This window comes from Saccostrea cucullata, unplaced genomic scaffold (assembly GCF_032062105.1).
Source record: "Saccostrea cucullata isolate Sc308-1 unplaced genomic scaffold, CSIRO_AGI_Scuc_v1 ctg4899, whole genome shotgun sequence".
In the NCBI taxonomy this organism is placed as follows: Eukaryota; Metazoa; Mollusca; class Bivalvia; order Ostreida; family Ostreidae; genus Saccostrea; species Saccostrea cuccullata.
Window position 1 is genome coordinate 126,092 of NW_026919220.1, and position 17,081 is coordinate 143,172.

Here is a 17,081-nt window from a genome sequence, read left to right on the forward strand (position 1 = left end):
ATGTACACTTACTGAGGATTCCTCTATATATATATATATATTATCAATCTTGATTGATTGATTGATTGTATATTGTTTAACGTCCCTCTTGAGAATTTTTCACTCATATGGAGACGTCACCGTATGCCGGTGAAGGGCTTCAAATTTAGACCTATACTCGGCACTCAGGGCCATTGAGCAGTGAGGGTTCTTTATCGTGCCAGCGCCTACCGTGACACGGGACCTACGTTTTTAAGGTCATATCCGAAAGACCAGTGACTTTCACTTCTAGTGCCAAGCGCTTGGCGAAGGAACAGTCACTACCTTTGTTTACGTCTTAGGTATGACGCGGTGCCGCGAACGAGAATCGAACCCGGGCCTCCCGATCACGAAGCAAACGCTTTACCACTAGGCTACCGTGACCGGTGGATGATCAATCTTGAGAACATTTTAATGAATTTACTAGCTACTTCCATGTTAAATTTTGATCGGCCATTGTTCCCCCTTCCTAAATCCAGAGATCATTATTTAAACAAATTTGAATCAACACTACCTGAGGATGTTTCCTTATAAGTTTCATCTTTCCTGAACAAGTGGTTTTTGAGGAAAGTTTTAAAAGATGCCATTAATTTTCCACTAATTTTCATTTATATCCCCTTGGCAAAGGGTGTTGCCCTTCAATTTAGCAAATTTGAATCCCCTTCACCCAAGGACAGTTTGTGGCAACTTTGGTTGAAAATGGTCCCGTGGGTCTTGAAAAGAAGTCGAAAATGTGAAAAGCTAACAGACAGACGGACAGACAGACGGCGTACAAAATGTGATCAGAAAAGCTCACTTGAGCCTCCGGCTTAGGTGGGCTTATATATGCATAACAATGTTACAGTTTCAAAATGTCTGAGACATAAAATAAAATTACTAGTATGTATTTTGGTATTTTCAATGCGAAACGTTGTTTGCTTGTGTACTTTAAAGTTGATCATGCATATTTACCACCATACTTTAAAATATCACAATAATATTGAATGCTGTTTGTCAGTGCACTTAACAGTTTTTAAAACATTTCGACATTGATATAAAATATGGCTATATGCTTACAGATAAATCTATCTTTGAAAGAATCTATCTTTGTCTACATACTGAAAACTCTATACATATTTATTTTAAGTTCATTCAAAAACTCTTACAAAATTTTTACTCCTTAATCATAGTATTAAAATTAAAACATTTCCATTTCTGTAGGCAATTTGTTTACTGTATGCCTTTATAATTCCCATTTTATTTTAATTATCTCTTATATGCGTCTGAATTTGTCTCTGTCAGAAAAAAAGTTAAATACATTTCCACACACACTCTACAATTGTATAATTCATCATCTATACGAGTCTTCCCGTGTTTCTTTAAGTTACACGTATATATATAATCTTTTTGAAAGCCCTTCCGCATACTTTACATTTGTAAAGTTCTTTTCCCTGTGTGTACCTGCAAGTGTCTCTAACTTGTCTGACGCTTCTCTCAAACCCTACATCTATAGGGATTATCATCTGTATGTGTCCTCATGTGTCTCGTTAAATAACCGAAATCGGAGAATTCCTTCCCATAATACACATCACACTTAAAAGGCTTTTCACCAGTATGCATCCTAAAGTTTTAAGTGTGTCTGAAAGCGACCTGATTGATTGAAGGCTTTCCCACAATCATCGCATTAATCAAGTTTTCGAACAGAATGAATTCATTTGTGTTTCTGTAAGTTATCTAATCGGGTAAAAGTCTTTCCATGTACATTGCATTTAAAAGGTTTTTCACCTGTGTGTTCCTTCATGTGACTCTTTAAGCGTTTAAGTGTTTTTGTAAGTCTCCTAATCGGATATATGCCTTTTTCTAAAAACATCACATTTATGAAGTTTATCACCCGTACATGTATGAATCTGGGTGTGCTTTTTTAATCTACCTAAAAAGATTTTCCACACGCATCACATTTATGAGGTTTATCAACATGATCATCTGGATGTGTTTTTATGTGATTTTGTATGTTACAAAATGTTGCATGCCTTTCCACACAGATCACCTTCACTGCCGAGTATCCTCATGTGTGACTGTATGTTACTTTATTGGTCACATGGCTGTCTACACACAGGATGTGCATAAGGTTTGTAACCTGTATGTGTCCTCCTGTGTTTCTTTAAGCCACCTGACTGTTTGAATGCCTTTCCGCATACTTCACATTTATAAGGGTTTTCACCTGTGTGTATCCTCATGTGTCTCTGTAAGTGACTTGAGCATTTGAATGCCTTTCCACATACATCACATGTATATGGTTTTTCACCTGTATGTGTCCTCATGTGTTCGTTTAAGTCACTTGACTGGCTGAAAGCCTTTCTACAAACATCACATTTATATGGTTTTTCACCTGTGTGTATCCTCATGTGTGACTTTAAGGTAAATTTTCGGTTGAATGTCTTCCCACATAAGTCACATTTATAAGGCTTACCACCTGTATGTATCATCATGTGTTGCTTTAAATAACGGCAGTCAGTAAAAGCCTTGCTACATACATCGCACTTAAAAGTTTTTTCACCTGTATATGTCCTCATGTGTTTTTTTAAGTCACCTGACTGTTTGAATGCCATTCCACATACTTCACATATATAAGGTTTATCACCGGTGTGTATCCTCATGTGTCTCTGTAAGTGACTTGAGCGATTAAATGCATTTCCACAAACATCACATTTATAAGGGTTATCACCTGTGTGTGTCCTCATGTGTTTCTTTAAGTCACTTGAAAGGTTAAAAGCCTTTCCACAAATATCACATTTATAAGGTTTGTCATCTGTATGTATCCTAATGTGTGACTTAAAGTTAAATTTTCTTTTGAATGCCTTCCCACATAAGTCACATTTATAAGGTTTGTCATCTGTATGTACCATCATGTGTTGTTTTAAATAACGACAGTCAATAAAAGCCTTCCCACATACATCACATTTAAAAGGTTTTTCACCAGTATGTGTCCTCATGTGTGTCTGCAAGTAATCTGATCGATTTAATGTTTTCCCACATACATCACATATAAAGGCTGTTCGATCTTTATGTGACCCCTTATGTCTCTGAAAATTACCTGAATGGTTAAATGTTTTTCCACACACATCACATTTATAAGGTTTTTCACCAGTATGTATTATTTTGTGTCTCTGAAAATATCTGGACTGCTGAAATGTCTTTCCACTCAGATCACCTTCAGTGCTGTGTACCCTCATGTGTGTCTGTAAGTTACTTGATCTCTTACATGTCTTTCCACACACAGGACATGTAAACGATTTGTCACCTGTGTGTGTCCTCGTGTGTTTCTTTAAGTCTTTTGACTGTTTGAATGCCTTTCCGCATACTTCACATTTATAAGGTTTATCACCTGTATGTGTCCTCATGTGTCTCTGTAAGGAACCTGACTGTTTGAATGCATCTCCACAAACATTACATTTATAAGGTTTATCACCTGAATGTGTCCTTATGTGTCTCTGTAAGGAACCTGACTGTTTGAATGCATTTCCACAAACATCACATTTATAAGGTTTATCACCTGTATGTGTCCTCATGTGTTTCTTTAAGTCACTTGAATGGCTAAAAGCCTTTCCACAAACATCACATTTGTAAGGTTTATCACCTGTATGTGTCCTCATGTGTGCCTGTAAGTTACCTGACTGTTTGAATGCCTGTTTGAAATTTTTCCTGCAGATGTTACATTGATGGGTATCGATGTGTCTTTCTAAATCCTTTGATTGACTGTTAAAAGGAATATTTTTTTCAGCATCATTCCAAATAATGGTTGAAAAAGTTGTCTTTTCCCCCTGTAAAGTTGATCAAAATGCAATATCAAAGTACTTGTTTAACAAGAGGCCATATGGCCTAGAATTGGTCTTCTGAATAAGGTAAAACCCTATTGTTTCTATTTTAAGGTTCTTAGTTTCTAAATATTATATATATATATATTAGGTAAATCAACATGATCAATTATTAATAAGTTCAAAAAGTAGGTTATCCTAACCGAACGCAATTTGAAATACCCAGATGCATCAACAGAAAAAGTGTTAAGCCCTTTATTTCTTTTTTAAATATACTCAGGCATAGTTATACAATTCCAAAAGTAGGACACCCTGACCTACTATTTGGATTACAATGCAAGACCTAAATGAGTAAACTAATAAAAGCATCCAATGTTTAGCCTTCTATTATCCTGCAATAGAAATATTGATGAAAGTGTGCAACTCAATAAATAGGTCACATTCACCTAGTTAATGGTTCACTTGAAAGATTCCAAGTTCCCAAGATGTAAAACTAAAATATCTTATTGATTCTGAGCCTCTTGTTATTTGAAATATTTAAATACATGTATGCACTGTCACAGGGGGAATAAATTATTCTAATAAATGTCATATATGTTTGAATTTTTAAAGTCCAAATCTACTAATAATCATTACATTATCTTCATCTTATTTGCATCTTTACGTCATGGTGAATTACAGTCCTCTGGAATTTACTGTGTTCATTCATAAAGTATCTCATTTATATTCACAGTCTTGAATGCTTGATTGCAATTGGTTAATTTAAGAGTGTGAAAAGTCAAAAGTTTCTGTGATGCTTGGAGATATATGATTATGTGATATCTTATAGAGTGAAGAGGGTTTGAGTGGTTCTACTTGTTTGGTATAAGATGCTCTTGCTTAATGGTGCCAAATACCCTAAATCACTCACTCTTGCCTAGAACATACAGCAAGGCAGAATTCTTCTTCTCAAATAAGTCTTTCATTCAAAATTAATGACTGTTTATTCCAGTAAGAACTTTTATCATCAGTGCTTAAAATAAATCAAATATCTAATCTTATCAATTAGTTATCTACTTAATGATAACTAACATCAGAAAAGTTTGTGTTCTAAAATAATTGAATGTGCGAGTGTATTAAGGTACATGGATGATAGTGTATTTATTAATTTTCATAACTGTTACCGTAAACACCTTCGATTCAGGTAAAACCTTTTTAGGGTCAGAAGGCATGTTATGTAGATTTGTGGAACGAACGTCATTTTGCATGCATGTGCTTGAAAGTGTGCACAGGTGCAACACATGAAATGACCAAAATAATAGATATAGCCGTACCTTTTAAATTTTTGGATGAAATGCATTGAAACTCATAATATAAGGGTATATTAGTAATATATAGACAAGATGACATGGTCACAATGGCAAGATCTCAAGCACACACGTAGTGGTCATTCACAAAATTTTGAAACCTAAAAATTAATCAACAGTAATTTGATCCAGATTAACAAAATAAAATCAACACAAAAATTTCCAGATTTACAGTATTGATCCTCTGCATATCTAGACATGGTAAGAACATGCCATGATAATCTTTCATATGCATGCCCCCATTGCACAATATTTGCACATACGTGCATGCAATATTGTATACGACATAATTATAGTTGATTCATTGTAGCTTTTATTTAATTTTTTTATGAAATCCTCCTCCTGAGCATATGAAAAGTCTTCAGGAAAAAAAGCACTAATGGGGTTTTTAAGAGCGTTTGTGGAATATCTGTAACAGTCCCCGTTACAATTAATACCAGTTTATGTTACTTTTGATTGTCTATTTAACCAGATTTTTTATATGAAATCTGAAGGCTAAGGAAAAGTATCAAGATCATTTATATAGATGGATCATGTGATTACTTACTGATTAGAGCTTCAACCCTTCAGAATTTTTAGAATCAATTTACCTCCAACATTTCCTATAGATAGTTTTCCATGGGCTTAAATTTAGCAAAAGTTACCTCCCGTTAATCGCCATATTGACTCAGTGAGTTTTCCTCTTTGTCTTAGGCCGGAATTAAAAATATCTTTGTTTCCCCTAACCCGACCCTAAATTCTCAAGTTGGGCCGGTAGGTAGGCAAACAATTTTATTTTCTGATAGCAGCTTTGAAATTCATTGTAAAATTTAATGGAAAGTTACATTTATAAACAAGAAATGTACAAAACAAATTAATTTGTGAACAAAATGCTAAGTACTAGTATCATGCATATGCCTTTTAAAAGCAAAATTCATGATTAATTCACAACTGTAATTTAGTTGAACCTGTGAAATATCTCACGCCATAGTACTTTTATATAAGTCGAATAAAAGAGACAAGATTCTCAACTACACAAAGACTGGACATCAGAGTATATTTTTTCAAACCTTTAATCAGCCTCCAGTGCTTATATACAATCAATGTACCTTTTTGAGGGCTGTGAGATTTGCAGTGATTCAAGAGCATTTTGCTTTGGAGTTAAGACGTAAATGGCTAATTTTAAGTCGCGGGTTAAAATACCAATGAGGAAGGTTGAAAACGGTCCCTCAAAATTAAGGGACCATAAGTGTCCAGTGTCGCAAAAGATGCTGGCTGAAAAAAAGATCCCCCACTGCTTAATGGCAAAAAAAAAAGAGCGTAGTACGTCTAAATTTGGAGCAATGCATATGGGGAAGTGTTCAAATGTAGTCCCAACAAATTTCGAAGGGGTTATAAGCAAAGAAACAGCCAATCTTCAAGGGCCTAATTAAAGAAAAATACACCGGACGTCGAAGGAAGCTGAATTGAAATGATTTCAAAACTTTTGGAAAGAGTATGTAAACAACAATATTTAAATGAAACAAACCGAATATTGAGACATATTTACATTGATTGTATCCTATGATTCCATAATGGCATTTAGTAAACACAGGAACATAGATGAATTGGTAATTAGATCAAAACTCAAATTGAATAAAATGAAGTGAAATTGAATGTTGTGTTCAATAGGTGGTACCCTCATCTGAATTCAACAGACAGAATTGTTTGTTCCTTGTTTACCCTCCCTTTCGAAAATTTATTTATTCACATGGAGACGCCAAGACACCGAAACACTCTAAATTAGTCATTGTAAATTTTATTTTCAAATTGTTTCAAGAGTGAAGAATTCTTGTTAACTAAAGGCACAAGATTGAGGCGTCGCCGTTGTTTTATGAAGAACTAATTCTCGCCATTTTATTTCCAACAAATACTTGAAAATCACGGTAGAACAATGTTTGCCATTCTCTTAAAATCTGATTTTGATAGAATTGTATTTTATAAAACTTGGTTGACAATAAAAACAATTTTTAAATCATCTTATTTGAAAAATCTTTTCAGTCCGCGCGATTTCATTAGATGGGTCGCGTTAGGGGAAACAAAAGTAATTTTTATTTTGGCCTTACCAAGTTTAAGAAAATAAAGCAGAAATATTTATTGGAAAATCTTTATCAAATAATTTTTTTTAAATAAATGAGGCATTTAAAAATTTATTTTTTCTTCAGAAAAATATTGATTCCTAATTCAAAATCGACAATATAAAAATTTAGAATTGGTTGAACAATGAAAGAATATAAGCAAAAGGACCTCCAGTATGGCAGCCAATGGGAAGTAACTCTCGTTAAATTTAGGTCAATTGAAAACTATCTATAGAGCTTCAACCCTTCAGAATCTTTTGAATTAATTTACCTCCACTATTTCCTTCTGTTGATTTTCTTCCATAGCGTCAGAATCCCCCAATGCCCGCTTCTTTCCTACAATTAAAACATGGAGTCTGTATTATAAAGTCTGGGAGTTCAACAACATTACCAAAAACAGAATATGGTAAAACTCTATTATTTCCATTTAAAGGTTCTTAGTATCTAAATATTATATAAGGAAAATAATCAAAATCATTTATGTAGATGGATCATGTGATTACTATAGAGCTTCAGTCCTTCAGATTCTTTAGAATTAATTTACCTCTAATATTTCCAATAGAGTTTCAACCCTTCATCAACCCATAATCATTATGCTTTGTTGTTTAACTTGTTCTTGAGAAGAAGATTTGTCCTATATAATCCTATTTAAAACTGTGATACCCCATTGTTGCCCCACCCTACCCCTAGGGGTCATGATTTGAAGTTAAATCTACACTACCTTGGGATGATTCCATAAAATTTTGACTAATTATGGCAGTGTGTTGTTCAGAAAAAAGATTTTTAAAGAGTTTTTTCTATATATTCCCGCATAAAACTTTGATTGACTATTGTAGCCCTGTCCTACCCCCAAGGGTCATGATTTGAACAAATTTAAATCTACACTATTTGATGCTTCCACTTTAGTTTCATATTTCCTGACCCAATGGTTCTTGAGAAGAAGATTTGCAATCATGCCACCAAATTTCAATATATCTTACAGAGCTCCAAAAAATTGTTTACCCCAAAGTGTATTTACCTGATTTTGACTTTATTTACCTGATTTTCACATCAATGCAGATTTTGATTTTCAGTAGAATGATTGAAAAGTACATGTATACTTTTGACAAGGAAGATTATACAGTAGGTCAAGATATAAGATATAAGTGTTTTTGAAGAGGGAGAAAACCAACAAAGGTCAGTTCATGCATTGATTTAAAAAATATTTTGAAAATATCAAGAAGACTTTTTGCTAAAATTGGGAAGCATTCTTTTTGACAAGGAAGATTATACAGTAGGTCAAGGTATCACAGAGTCAGAGACACAGAAAACAAAATTTTCTTTAATCATGCTAATACGGCAAGTTGAGACAAATAAAAACTTGGCTATGAATCCAGAATAAACAAGAGGCCCAGGGGCCACAGCGCTCACCTGAGCACATCAGCTAGGAAAAAAACACATATCAGATCAGAACTGAAAGTTAACTAAAGTTGGGGGGGGGGGGTAAAATTTACCCCCCTCCCCAGGGGATCATAATTTCATCAAACTAGAATCTACATTACCTGAAGATGATTCCATATAAATATTACTAATCATGGCTTTGAAATACTTGAAAAGAAGATTTAAAAAGGTTTCCCTATATATTCCTATGTAAAACTTTGGTCGGCCATTTTGGCCCCACCCTTTCCCCAGGGGTCATGACTTTAACAAACTTGAATCTACACTACCTGAGGATGATTCCACATTAGTTTCATCTTTCCTGGCCCAGTGGTTCTTGAGAAGAAGATTTTTAAAGATGTTTCCTATATATTCCTATGTAAAACTTTGATAAGCCATTTTGGCCCCGCCCTACCCCCTGGGGTCATGACTTGAACAAACTTGAATCTACACTACCTGAGGATGATTCCATATGAGTTTCATCTTTCCTGGCACAGTGGTTCTTGAGAAGAAGATTTTTTGAAATGCCATTAATTTTTCTCTAATTCATGGTTATCTTCCCATGGAAAAGGGCATGGCCCTTCATTTGAACACACTTGAATCCCCTTTACACAGGGACAATTTGTGGCAAGTTTGGTTGAAATTGGCCCAGTGGTTCTTGAGAAGAAGATGAAAATGTGAAAAGTTTACAACGACAACAACAACGACGACGACGGACAAATTTTGATCAGAAAAACTCACTTGAGCCTTCAGCTCAGGTGAACTAAAAAGTTATGCCTACTGCAAAGTCTTTCTATTCATAGAAATTGATTTTCATTTAAATCTCTGATTCTTCTTCCTGGAATGGAGATCGTTTTCGCCATTACTCAAATATTCCTGGTCACTAAAAGGCTTTTAAATCTGTACAGTGGAGCCTCATTTATCTGGACGCTTTGTTTCCCCATTCAATTTGTCTGGATTTGTGAAGCATCCCTATCAGTGCTCCAAGTCGCACTTACTTTTAGGTCGCTAAATGGCGACCTAAATTTTTTTTTTGGTTGCCATTTCAGAAATTCTGGTCGCAATAAAAAATATTTTCACTCGCCATGATTAAAACATAAAAATAACACTATTAAAACAATGAACTAACTTCCACATGTGTAATGTTTTTATTTAAATCAAAGATTATTAATTACTGTGACTAGAAATCTTTTGATAGTTGAAGGATATTTTTTTTTTAATACAACCACCCTTTGTATAGAACATGTACACAGAAGAACATGTACACAGAAGAGTTTCATCAAAATATAATAAAACTTTGACAATTGTTAAGACAGGACTTTGCCAATTGTTTTATCATGTTTAGGCCTACATGTTTACTTACTACTACGTGACTATCTAAACCTAAACTCAGTCCTTATCAGTGCCGCCAAAACACTTAATTGTGATATGCAAGCCATTGACCAAATGCTCTAATTACAAATTCAGAGAAACTCAAGAAAGTTTACGATGTTTGGATGCCATTCTCTCAGAAACATTATGTACATGTATATACATTTCTGGTTCTATCTAACTTAACTATTACAGCATGCTGTCATAACATTAAGTGATCTAATTCCATACAGCGCTTTGTCAAGTGTGTTAAAGTATTTATCTTCAAACGTTGTGTTGATAGAGAATCTTGAAAACATAAATGTCGATCCCTATCATAACAAGAGGCCCATGGGCCTCATCGCTCACCTGAGAAGCTTTGGCCATTCCGTTCTTTACCAGATTTCCCCCTTGTAATACATATTGTGACCCCACCCTACCCCAATGATCATAATTTAAACAATTTGAATTCTACACTATCCCAGTATGCTTCCACATAAGTTTCAGTTTTTCTGGCCCAATGGTTCTTGAGAAGAAAATTTTCAAAGATTTTTCTATATGTTTCTATGTAAAACATTGATTCCTTATTGTGGCCCCGCCCAACCCCCGGGGTCATGATTTGAACAATTTAGAATCTACACTACTTCAGGATGCTTCCACATAAGTTTCAGCTTTTCTAACCCAGTAGTTCTTGAGAAGGAGATTTTCAAAGATTTATTCTGTATATTTCTATGTAAAACTTGGATTCCCTATTGTGGCCCCACCCTACCCCCGGGGGTCATGATTTGAACAATTTAGAATCTACACTAAAACAGCATGCTTCCACATAAGTTTCAGCATTTCTGGCTCAGTGGTTCTTGAGAAAAAGATTTTCAAAGATTTTTCCTATATATTTCTATGTAAAACATTGATTTCCCATTGTGGCCCCCCCTACCCCCGGGGGTCATGATGTGAACAATTTAGAATGTACACTACTCCAGCATGCTTCCACACAAGTTTCAGCTTTACTGGCTCAGTGGTTCTTGAGAAGAAGATTTTCAAAGATTTATTCTGTATATTTCTATGTAAAACTTGGATTCCCTATTGTGGCCCCGCCCAACCCCCGTGGGTCATAATTTGCACATTTTAGAATCTACACTATCCTAAGATGCTTCCACATAAGTTTCAGCTTTTCTGGCCCAGTGGTTCTTGAGAAGAAGATTTTCAAAGATTTTTCCTTTATATTTCAATGTAAAACTTTGATTCCCCATTGTAGCCCCACCCTACCCCCAGGGGACATGTTGTGAACAATTTAGAATCTACACTATACCAGGATGCTTCCACATAAGTTTCAGCTTTACTGGCTCAGTGGTTCTTGAGAAGAAGATTTTCAAAGATTTTTCCTTTATATTTATATGTAAAACTTTTATTCCCCATTGTGGCCCCGCCCTACCCTGGGGGTCATGATTTGAACAATTTAGAATCTACACTACCCCAGGATGCTTCCACATAAGTTTCAGCTTTACTGGCCCAGTGGTTCTTGAGAAGAAGATTTTTTAATGACCCAACCCTATTTTTGTCTTTTCTTCATTATCTCCCCTTGCGAGGGGATATGTCCCTTAATTTTTACAATTTAAAATCCCCTTTACCCAAGGATGCTTTGTACCAAGTTTGGTCAAACTTGGCCCAGTGGTTCTTGAGAAGAAGTCGAAAATGTGAAAAGTTTACAGACGGACGGACAGACAGACAGACAGACAGACGGACAGACGGACGACGGACAAAATGTGATCAGAAAAGTACTTGAGCCTTCGGCTCAGGTGAGCTAAAAAGATGGACGTTGCCAGCCAAAATTTTCTCAGTCGCAAAAATGCGACTTAGTTTTAATTTCTAGTCGCAAAACCAACTTTTCGGTCGCAAATGCGACCGTTTTAGTCGCAACTTGGAGCACTGAAGACTCTTCTGTTTTAGTGCTCTCTTTCATACTTTTTGATAATGTCAAACATCTATGTTTGATATATTTTACTATGACAGAGAGCAGAAGACAGCAATACAAATAAGAACACAGAATTTTTAAAACTATTTATAAAAAATAACCAATAAAAACATAGAGACTTGAGCAAGTCTACATGGTAAAAGCATGTTGCAAATGACATTATGAACATATTTTATATTTTTATATTTACAAAATGACCACTTTGTCACCTGTTAATTTTTTTTCTTTAAAGAACACTCTTACTATGTTTTGTTATGTATTATTCTTTAATTTTATGTAAAGATTACAATATAAAAGTAATTTGTGTGTCATTATTATGGAATAAACTTCTTATAGATACCAATTTCTTTGATTTTCCTTAGAGTTTAGTTTTCATCAAGAGTTATCTTCCTTAAATGAGTTGTAGCCCCTGATGACCCATTTTTTACCCATTTGTAAAATGGGTACCTTAAGAAGTTATACAGTAACTTAAAAATCTGAATGAAAAACGTCATTCAACGAATAGAGATAAACTAGCTTTTAAAAGATAGAGCAAGTTTTCGCCGGCATAAGTTTCGTGCATCAAGGCTTGCAAAATAATTTAGTGTTTCAGCAAACAAAATATCGTTTGATAAAGGTCTGTAGCAACAGCTTTTAATGTGTGTGTGTTTGGGGGGGGGGGCTCCAACAAATAAATCTAAAAATCTGCGTACTACAGAGCTGTGCTTCTAGTAAACCATCAGATCTCTATTTTTCATGATAAATTTTTTCCGTATTAATCCAGAACAGTCCAAGTCAGTATGAGTTACACATAGCAGAATAACCCGATTTTTTAAACTGACAAAACTAAAGGTCGCTAATCAGAGATAAAATTTCAAAATTTTGCTCTGAGGCTACAACCAGTTATAAGTAGGCAGATCATTGTAGAAAAAGTGAACAAACCTACATGAATATTCCCTACACCTAGAAATTCTCTTAACTGATTAATTTCAGTTAGAGAAAAAACATGCATATGGTCCACGTATTGCAGTCCTTTTTTAAAGGACAGCAACTTGTATAAGTATTAAACAGCAATGTTAAAAAGTTCACCGGGAAATGAACTTTTAGTTGGTCATGTGATCAAATCTACTGAAAAACCCTTCAGGCTTCACAGGATTTGATCACGTGACCAACTAAAAGTTCATTTCCCAGAGAACTTTTAAACATTGTTTTTAATTTATTCAATATCATTCAAACTATTTTACCTAAAATAAGATTACATTTATTGCCATGGTCACATTTAATAAAATATAATAAAGGTTAAAGTAATTAGCCATGTTAACCAAAGAGATAAAATTTTAAGTGTAAAAAGGTCAACATAAAAATGTACCATACATGATGATACATCAGCAGAATTGATGCACATTGATTCCTTATTTTCTCTGCGATTTCGAGTTACACTATATGATTACTTATCCAAAATAAACTTCCCAAAAAATCCTTGATTTAACAAATTTCACGAATGACATACCTTATTGTCACGATTAATTTTGGTCAAAGCACTGGGCAAAGGCGGATAACTCTTTAGACTACACGTGTTCGAGGTAAACATTTTCCCAATCCTTCTTAACAATTTTTATAATTGTTTTCATATGTTGATTTCAGGAACATGTTTGTTCAAGGAAAATAAGATTATTATTACATGGAAAAGTTACCTGCTAGATGCACTGGAGTTGAATCAATCATGATCTATGGCAAGTCGTCCGATTCGCGGCAATTTTGGTGCATATAAACAAACCGAAATGTCGATCCCGATATAAATATAACCTGTACAGAACACAAACATCGAGGCCTACTGGGGTACGCTTCATAGAAGCTAAAACTACACGGAAGACCAAAAAGGTTTAAATGATTGAAAATCTAAACAAAAAATTAAAGGTTCTGTAAGAAATTGTTTGCAAGAATATGTATTTTTAGTTTTAAAACATAAATTAAAAAAAAAATAAAACATTATTTAAAAAATACTTAAAAATTCCTTGGTTAAATGCATATGTATAGAAAAGAAAATTGCATGTTTTTGCGATATTGGATCTTGTTGGCATAATCGAAAGGTCTTTTTAACAATTTTTCTGATTTTAAGTAAGCAAATTTAATTTGCAATCTATCAATCAATTAACACAAACACACACACACACACACACCCTCACACACACCCACACACACACACACACACTCACCCACACACACACACCCACACACCCACACACACACACACACACACACCCTCACACACACCCTCACACACACACACACACAAATCATGTATTCATCTTTTCCAGCTACGATATAGGTTATCTTTAAGGCAAAATAAATGTAATAAAGTTAATCTGTCATAAATACATTGAATGAGACAATTGAACTGCATGCAGAGTCGATATACAGTCTGCGCGTTGCTTTGTTGTAGAAAGTATATGCATAGTATAGCTTCTTGTAGCCATAGACTGTAAAATATAACATGTGTATGAATATTTTATGTGCATGGTATAATTATATTATTAAATGTAATTATACATTGTTTATAAATATAACATGAACATGAATATTGAATAGATATTACAGTTGATCCTTGTTTATCCGGAAACTTGTAAAACTAATAGGAACTAATTAATACCTCTTTACAGTCAGACAATGCATATAGGCGTCGGAACCGGGGGGGGGTCTTCTTCAAAGATTAACATAATATAAGCATTGAAAATTAGGGCTTACATTGTACATTTTTTCGTTCTTTTAGTCCCTCCCCTTTCAATTTGCTTCCGACGCCTATGCAATGATATCATTGCAAGAGTGGATCTTCAGCCTACCCCCCCCCCCTCCAACCCAAACGAAATAGGGTTTTCACATTTAGGTCCATCATAGGCATGTGCGGATCTCGGAATTTGCAGAGGTTTCAAATGTTTACATTAAACCGAGTAAATGTGACCTTGGAACGCCCCCCCCCCCCCCGAAAACGGTGACCCATCCCCGAACACGGATCTTTGTTATATTGGTATCAAAACTCATTGCCATGAAGATTTGAAAAAGTAGCACTTATATCTGAAACTTTGCAACAGACAGCAATAATGAAATTCTGCATCTAGTTGTAAATAGGCTATTTGTGTGCCAAGTTATATTGAATAAAGACAAAATAAGAACTGTACGAGAATTAACGTTTAAAAAAAATTACAGAATTTTCTATTTTTAGTTAGATGGAAATACCGTTCTATTGAAAACAAAAACAAAGCAATTGTTTATGTATCTTTGTTTAGTCTACTTATGTACCACGTAATATTGAAATTGGACCAAAATTGTAGGAGGCGTTTGAAAAAATAAACTGTTCACAGAGAAACGAATTGATAGACAGACGGACGGAAGACGGATACCTAACTATCGCATAAGGCCATGAAATTCGCAAATTTGAAAGAGGCACATTGCTTATCATGATCATAACTATACACTTAGCTTTCTTAAGCTTACTTTGGTCACTTTATACCTACAGGTAAATCAGAGTAACAAAGTATTTCCACTTTATATCCAGTTGGGCACCGCACCCTAACGGGAACCAGAGACCCTTGTCACCCTTAAGACACATTCTGGAAATTAAGGTCTTCCGTTTCTGAAGATTAGGATTATTAAGGTCTTCCGTCTTCAGCGGAACTGAAATAAACTAGATAAGAATAATGTACTTAACTAAACTGAATGTTAAACTTTGATGAAATTTAAACAATAAAATGGAATGAACGAAAGCAGCTGTTGCAGAAAAAATACATAACCCGCGTAAGCAATAGCTGCGACCGTTCATTTTAGTAACAACAAACAAAGAAAGACACTTTATTGTTTATATTTATATCTGTTTAAATTATCATTTTAAATAGGATTAAAAATATTAATTATTGTGTTAATAATGCGAACATCTTTGTACGTTTCATTGATGGAACGGCCACTGATCAAGAAATCTGTACAGGTGATATGCCTAATGTAGTTTATGCAATGGGCTTTATTAAGAAATAAAGAAGAAAATATTCAGTGGATGTAAATAAAAAGTTTTTAACGTGTTCTCTATCTGGATGTCATACAGATTATTCAGAGACAGCTTTTTCCTTGTATTAAGTTTGAATTACAAGACGGGAGATAGGAAAAATACTTGTCATCTCTCATTCGAATGATACTCAATGTTGCATTATTTATATAAAAAAAAATAATCAAGCTTAAAATAATTCACTGTTATTTTTCTCATGCATCGTGAATTTTCATCGGACCTTGACTGCTTTGTTAGCAGTTGTGCAACCTGTTTATTGATCATACATGCATTGACCTATATACATTTCGGATGTCAACATTACCGCTCTTTGATTTTTACGCAAGTCCCAGAGTTATCTAAATCGAAGCTGGTCATCGATTTAATCAGTTTAAAATCAAGAATTTGTTATTTGCATAAATCGTAAGAATATTTCTGGACACAAATATAAAGTTTTTCTTGAACATGTACGAGTATTTAAAGATAAAATGTCTGATTCTATTCTTTGAAGAATGAATTAAAAGCGCTGCGTATACCTGTATGCTCAAGTATACATGGTTTCTCTGGTCGATAGTAATTTTGAAAGTTATTGTAATTGCACATGTACATAAACTAATGTTGAATTCTACCCTTGTGATGTCCATTATAGTTTCGTTATTTAAAGAATCGGGGATATCACCACTGCAACTTAATTGTTTTTAATTTGAACGGATGATTCTATATAATTGGAAAGGTACACATTTTTTAGGAGCCGTCGTCTCCCTCTCGACTTTGAAGTAATTGCAATCGTTATACGTATATGGGCCTATATCAAGTTATTCTAATTGTTGCTTAATTTATTTCAGAAAAATAATGTTGTTCAAATTAGCAATTACAAATAAACATGACAAATGCACACAGTAAATTGTAAGTGGAAGTGACGTTTTTAATTCTCATGAAAATCGAAAATAAAATTAAGTAACTTTGAGTTTTGCATAATTTTCTAAATAACTTATCATTGTATTTTTCCGAATGATATGCTCATAAATTTCTTTTATTTCCTCAAATAAAAATCTTGAATATCACAATGACACGATT

General features: G+C 34.3%; 1 protein-coding gene and 1 long non-coding RNA gene across 2 annotated transcripts; both read right to left on the reverse strand.

Annotated features, from left to right (window-relative positions):
* Positions 1 to 1,366: 1,366 nt before the first annotated feature.
* On the reverse strand, positions 1,367 to 3,812 carry LOC134282641 (zinc finger protein 43-like). Its single transcript, XM_062765042.1, has one exon. It carries the CDS (start codon positions 3,648 to 3,650, stop codon positions 2,085 to 2,087), a length of 1,566 nt encoding a protein of 521 aa, XP_062621026.1. The 5' UTR covers positions 3,651 to 3,812; the 3' UTR covers positions 1,367 to 2,084.
* A 1,388-nt stretch (positions 3,813 to 5,200) lies between these two features.
* Positions 5,201 to 13,733, reverse strand: LOC134282590 (uncharacterized). The gene is made up of 3 exons (XR_009995317.1): positions 13,666 to 13,733; positions 7,526 to 7,590; positions 5,201 to 5,259 (listed from the first exon to the last, which is right to left on the reverse strand). It is a non-coding gene; the product is annotated as an uncharacterized LOC134282590 (long non-coding RNA).
* Positions 13,734 to 17,081: the final 3,348 nt, after the last annotated feature.

Coding starts and splice junctions, on each gene's coding strand:
- LOC134282641 (XM_062765042.1), bottom strand. CDS start 3,650: ATGAGGACACATACAGGTGATAAACCTTACAAATGTGATGTTTGTGGA.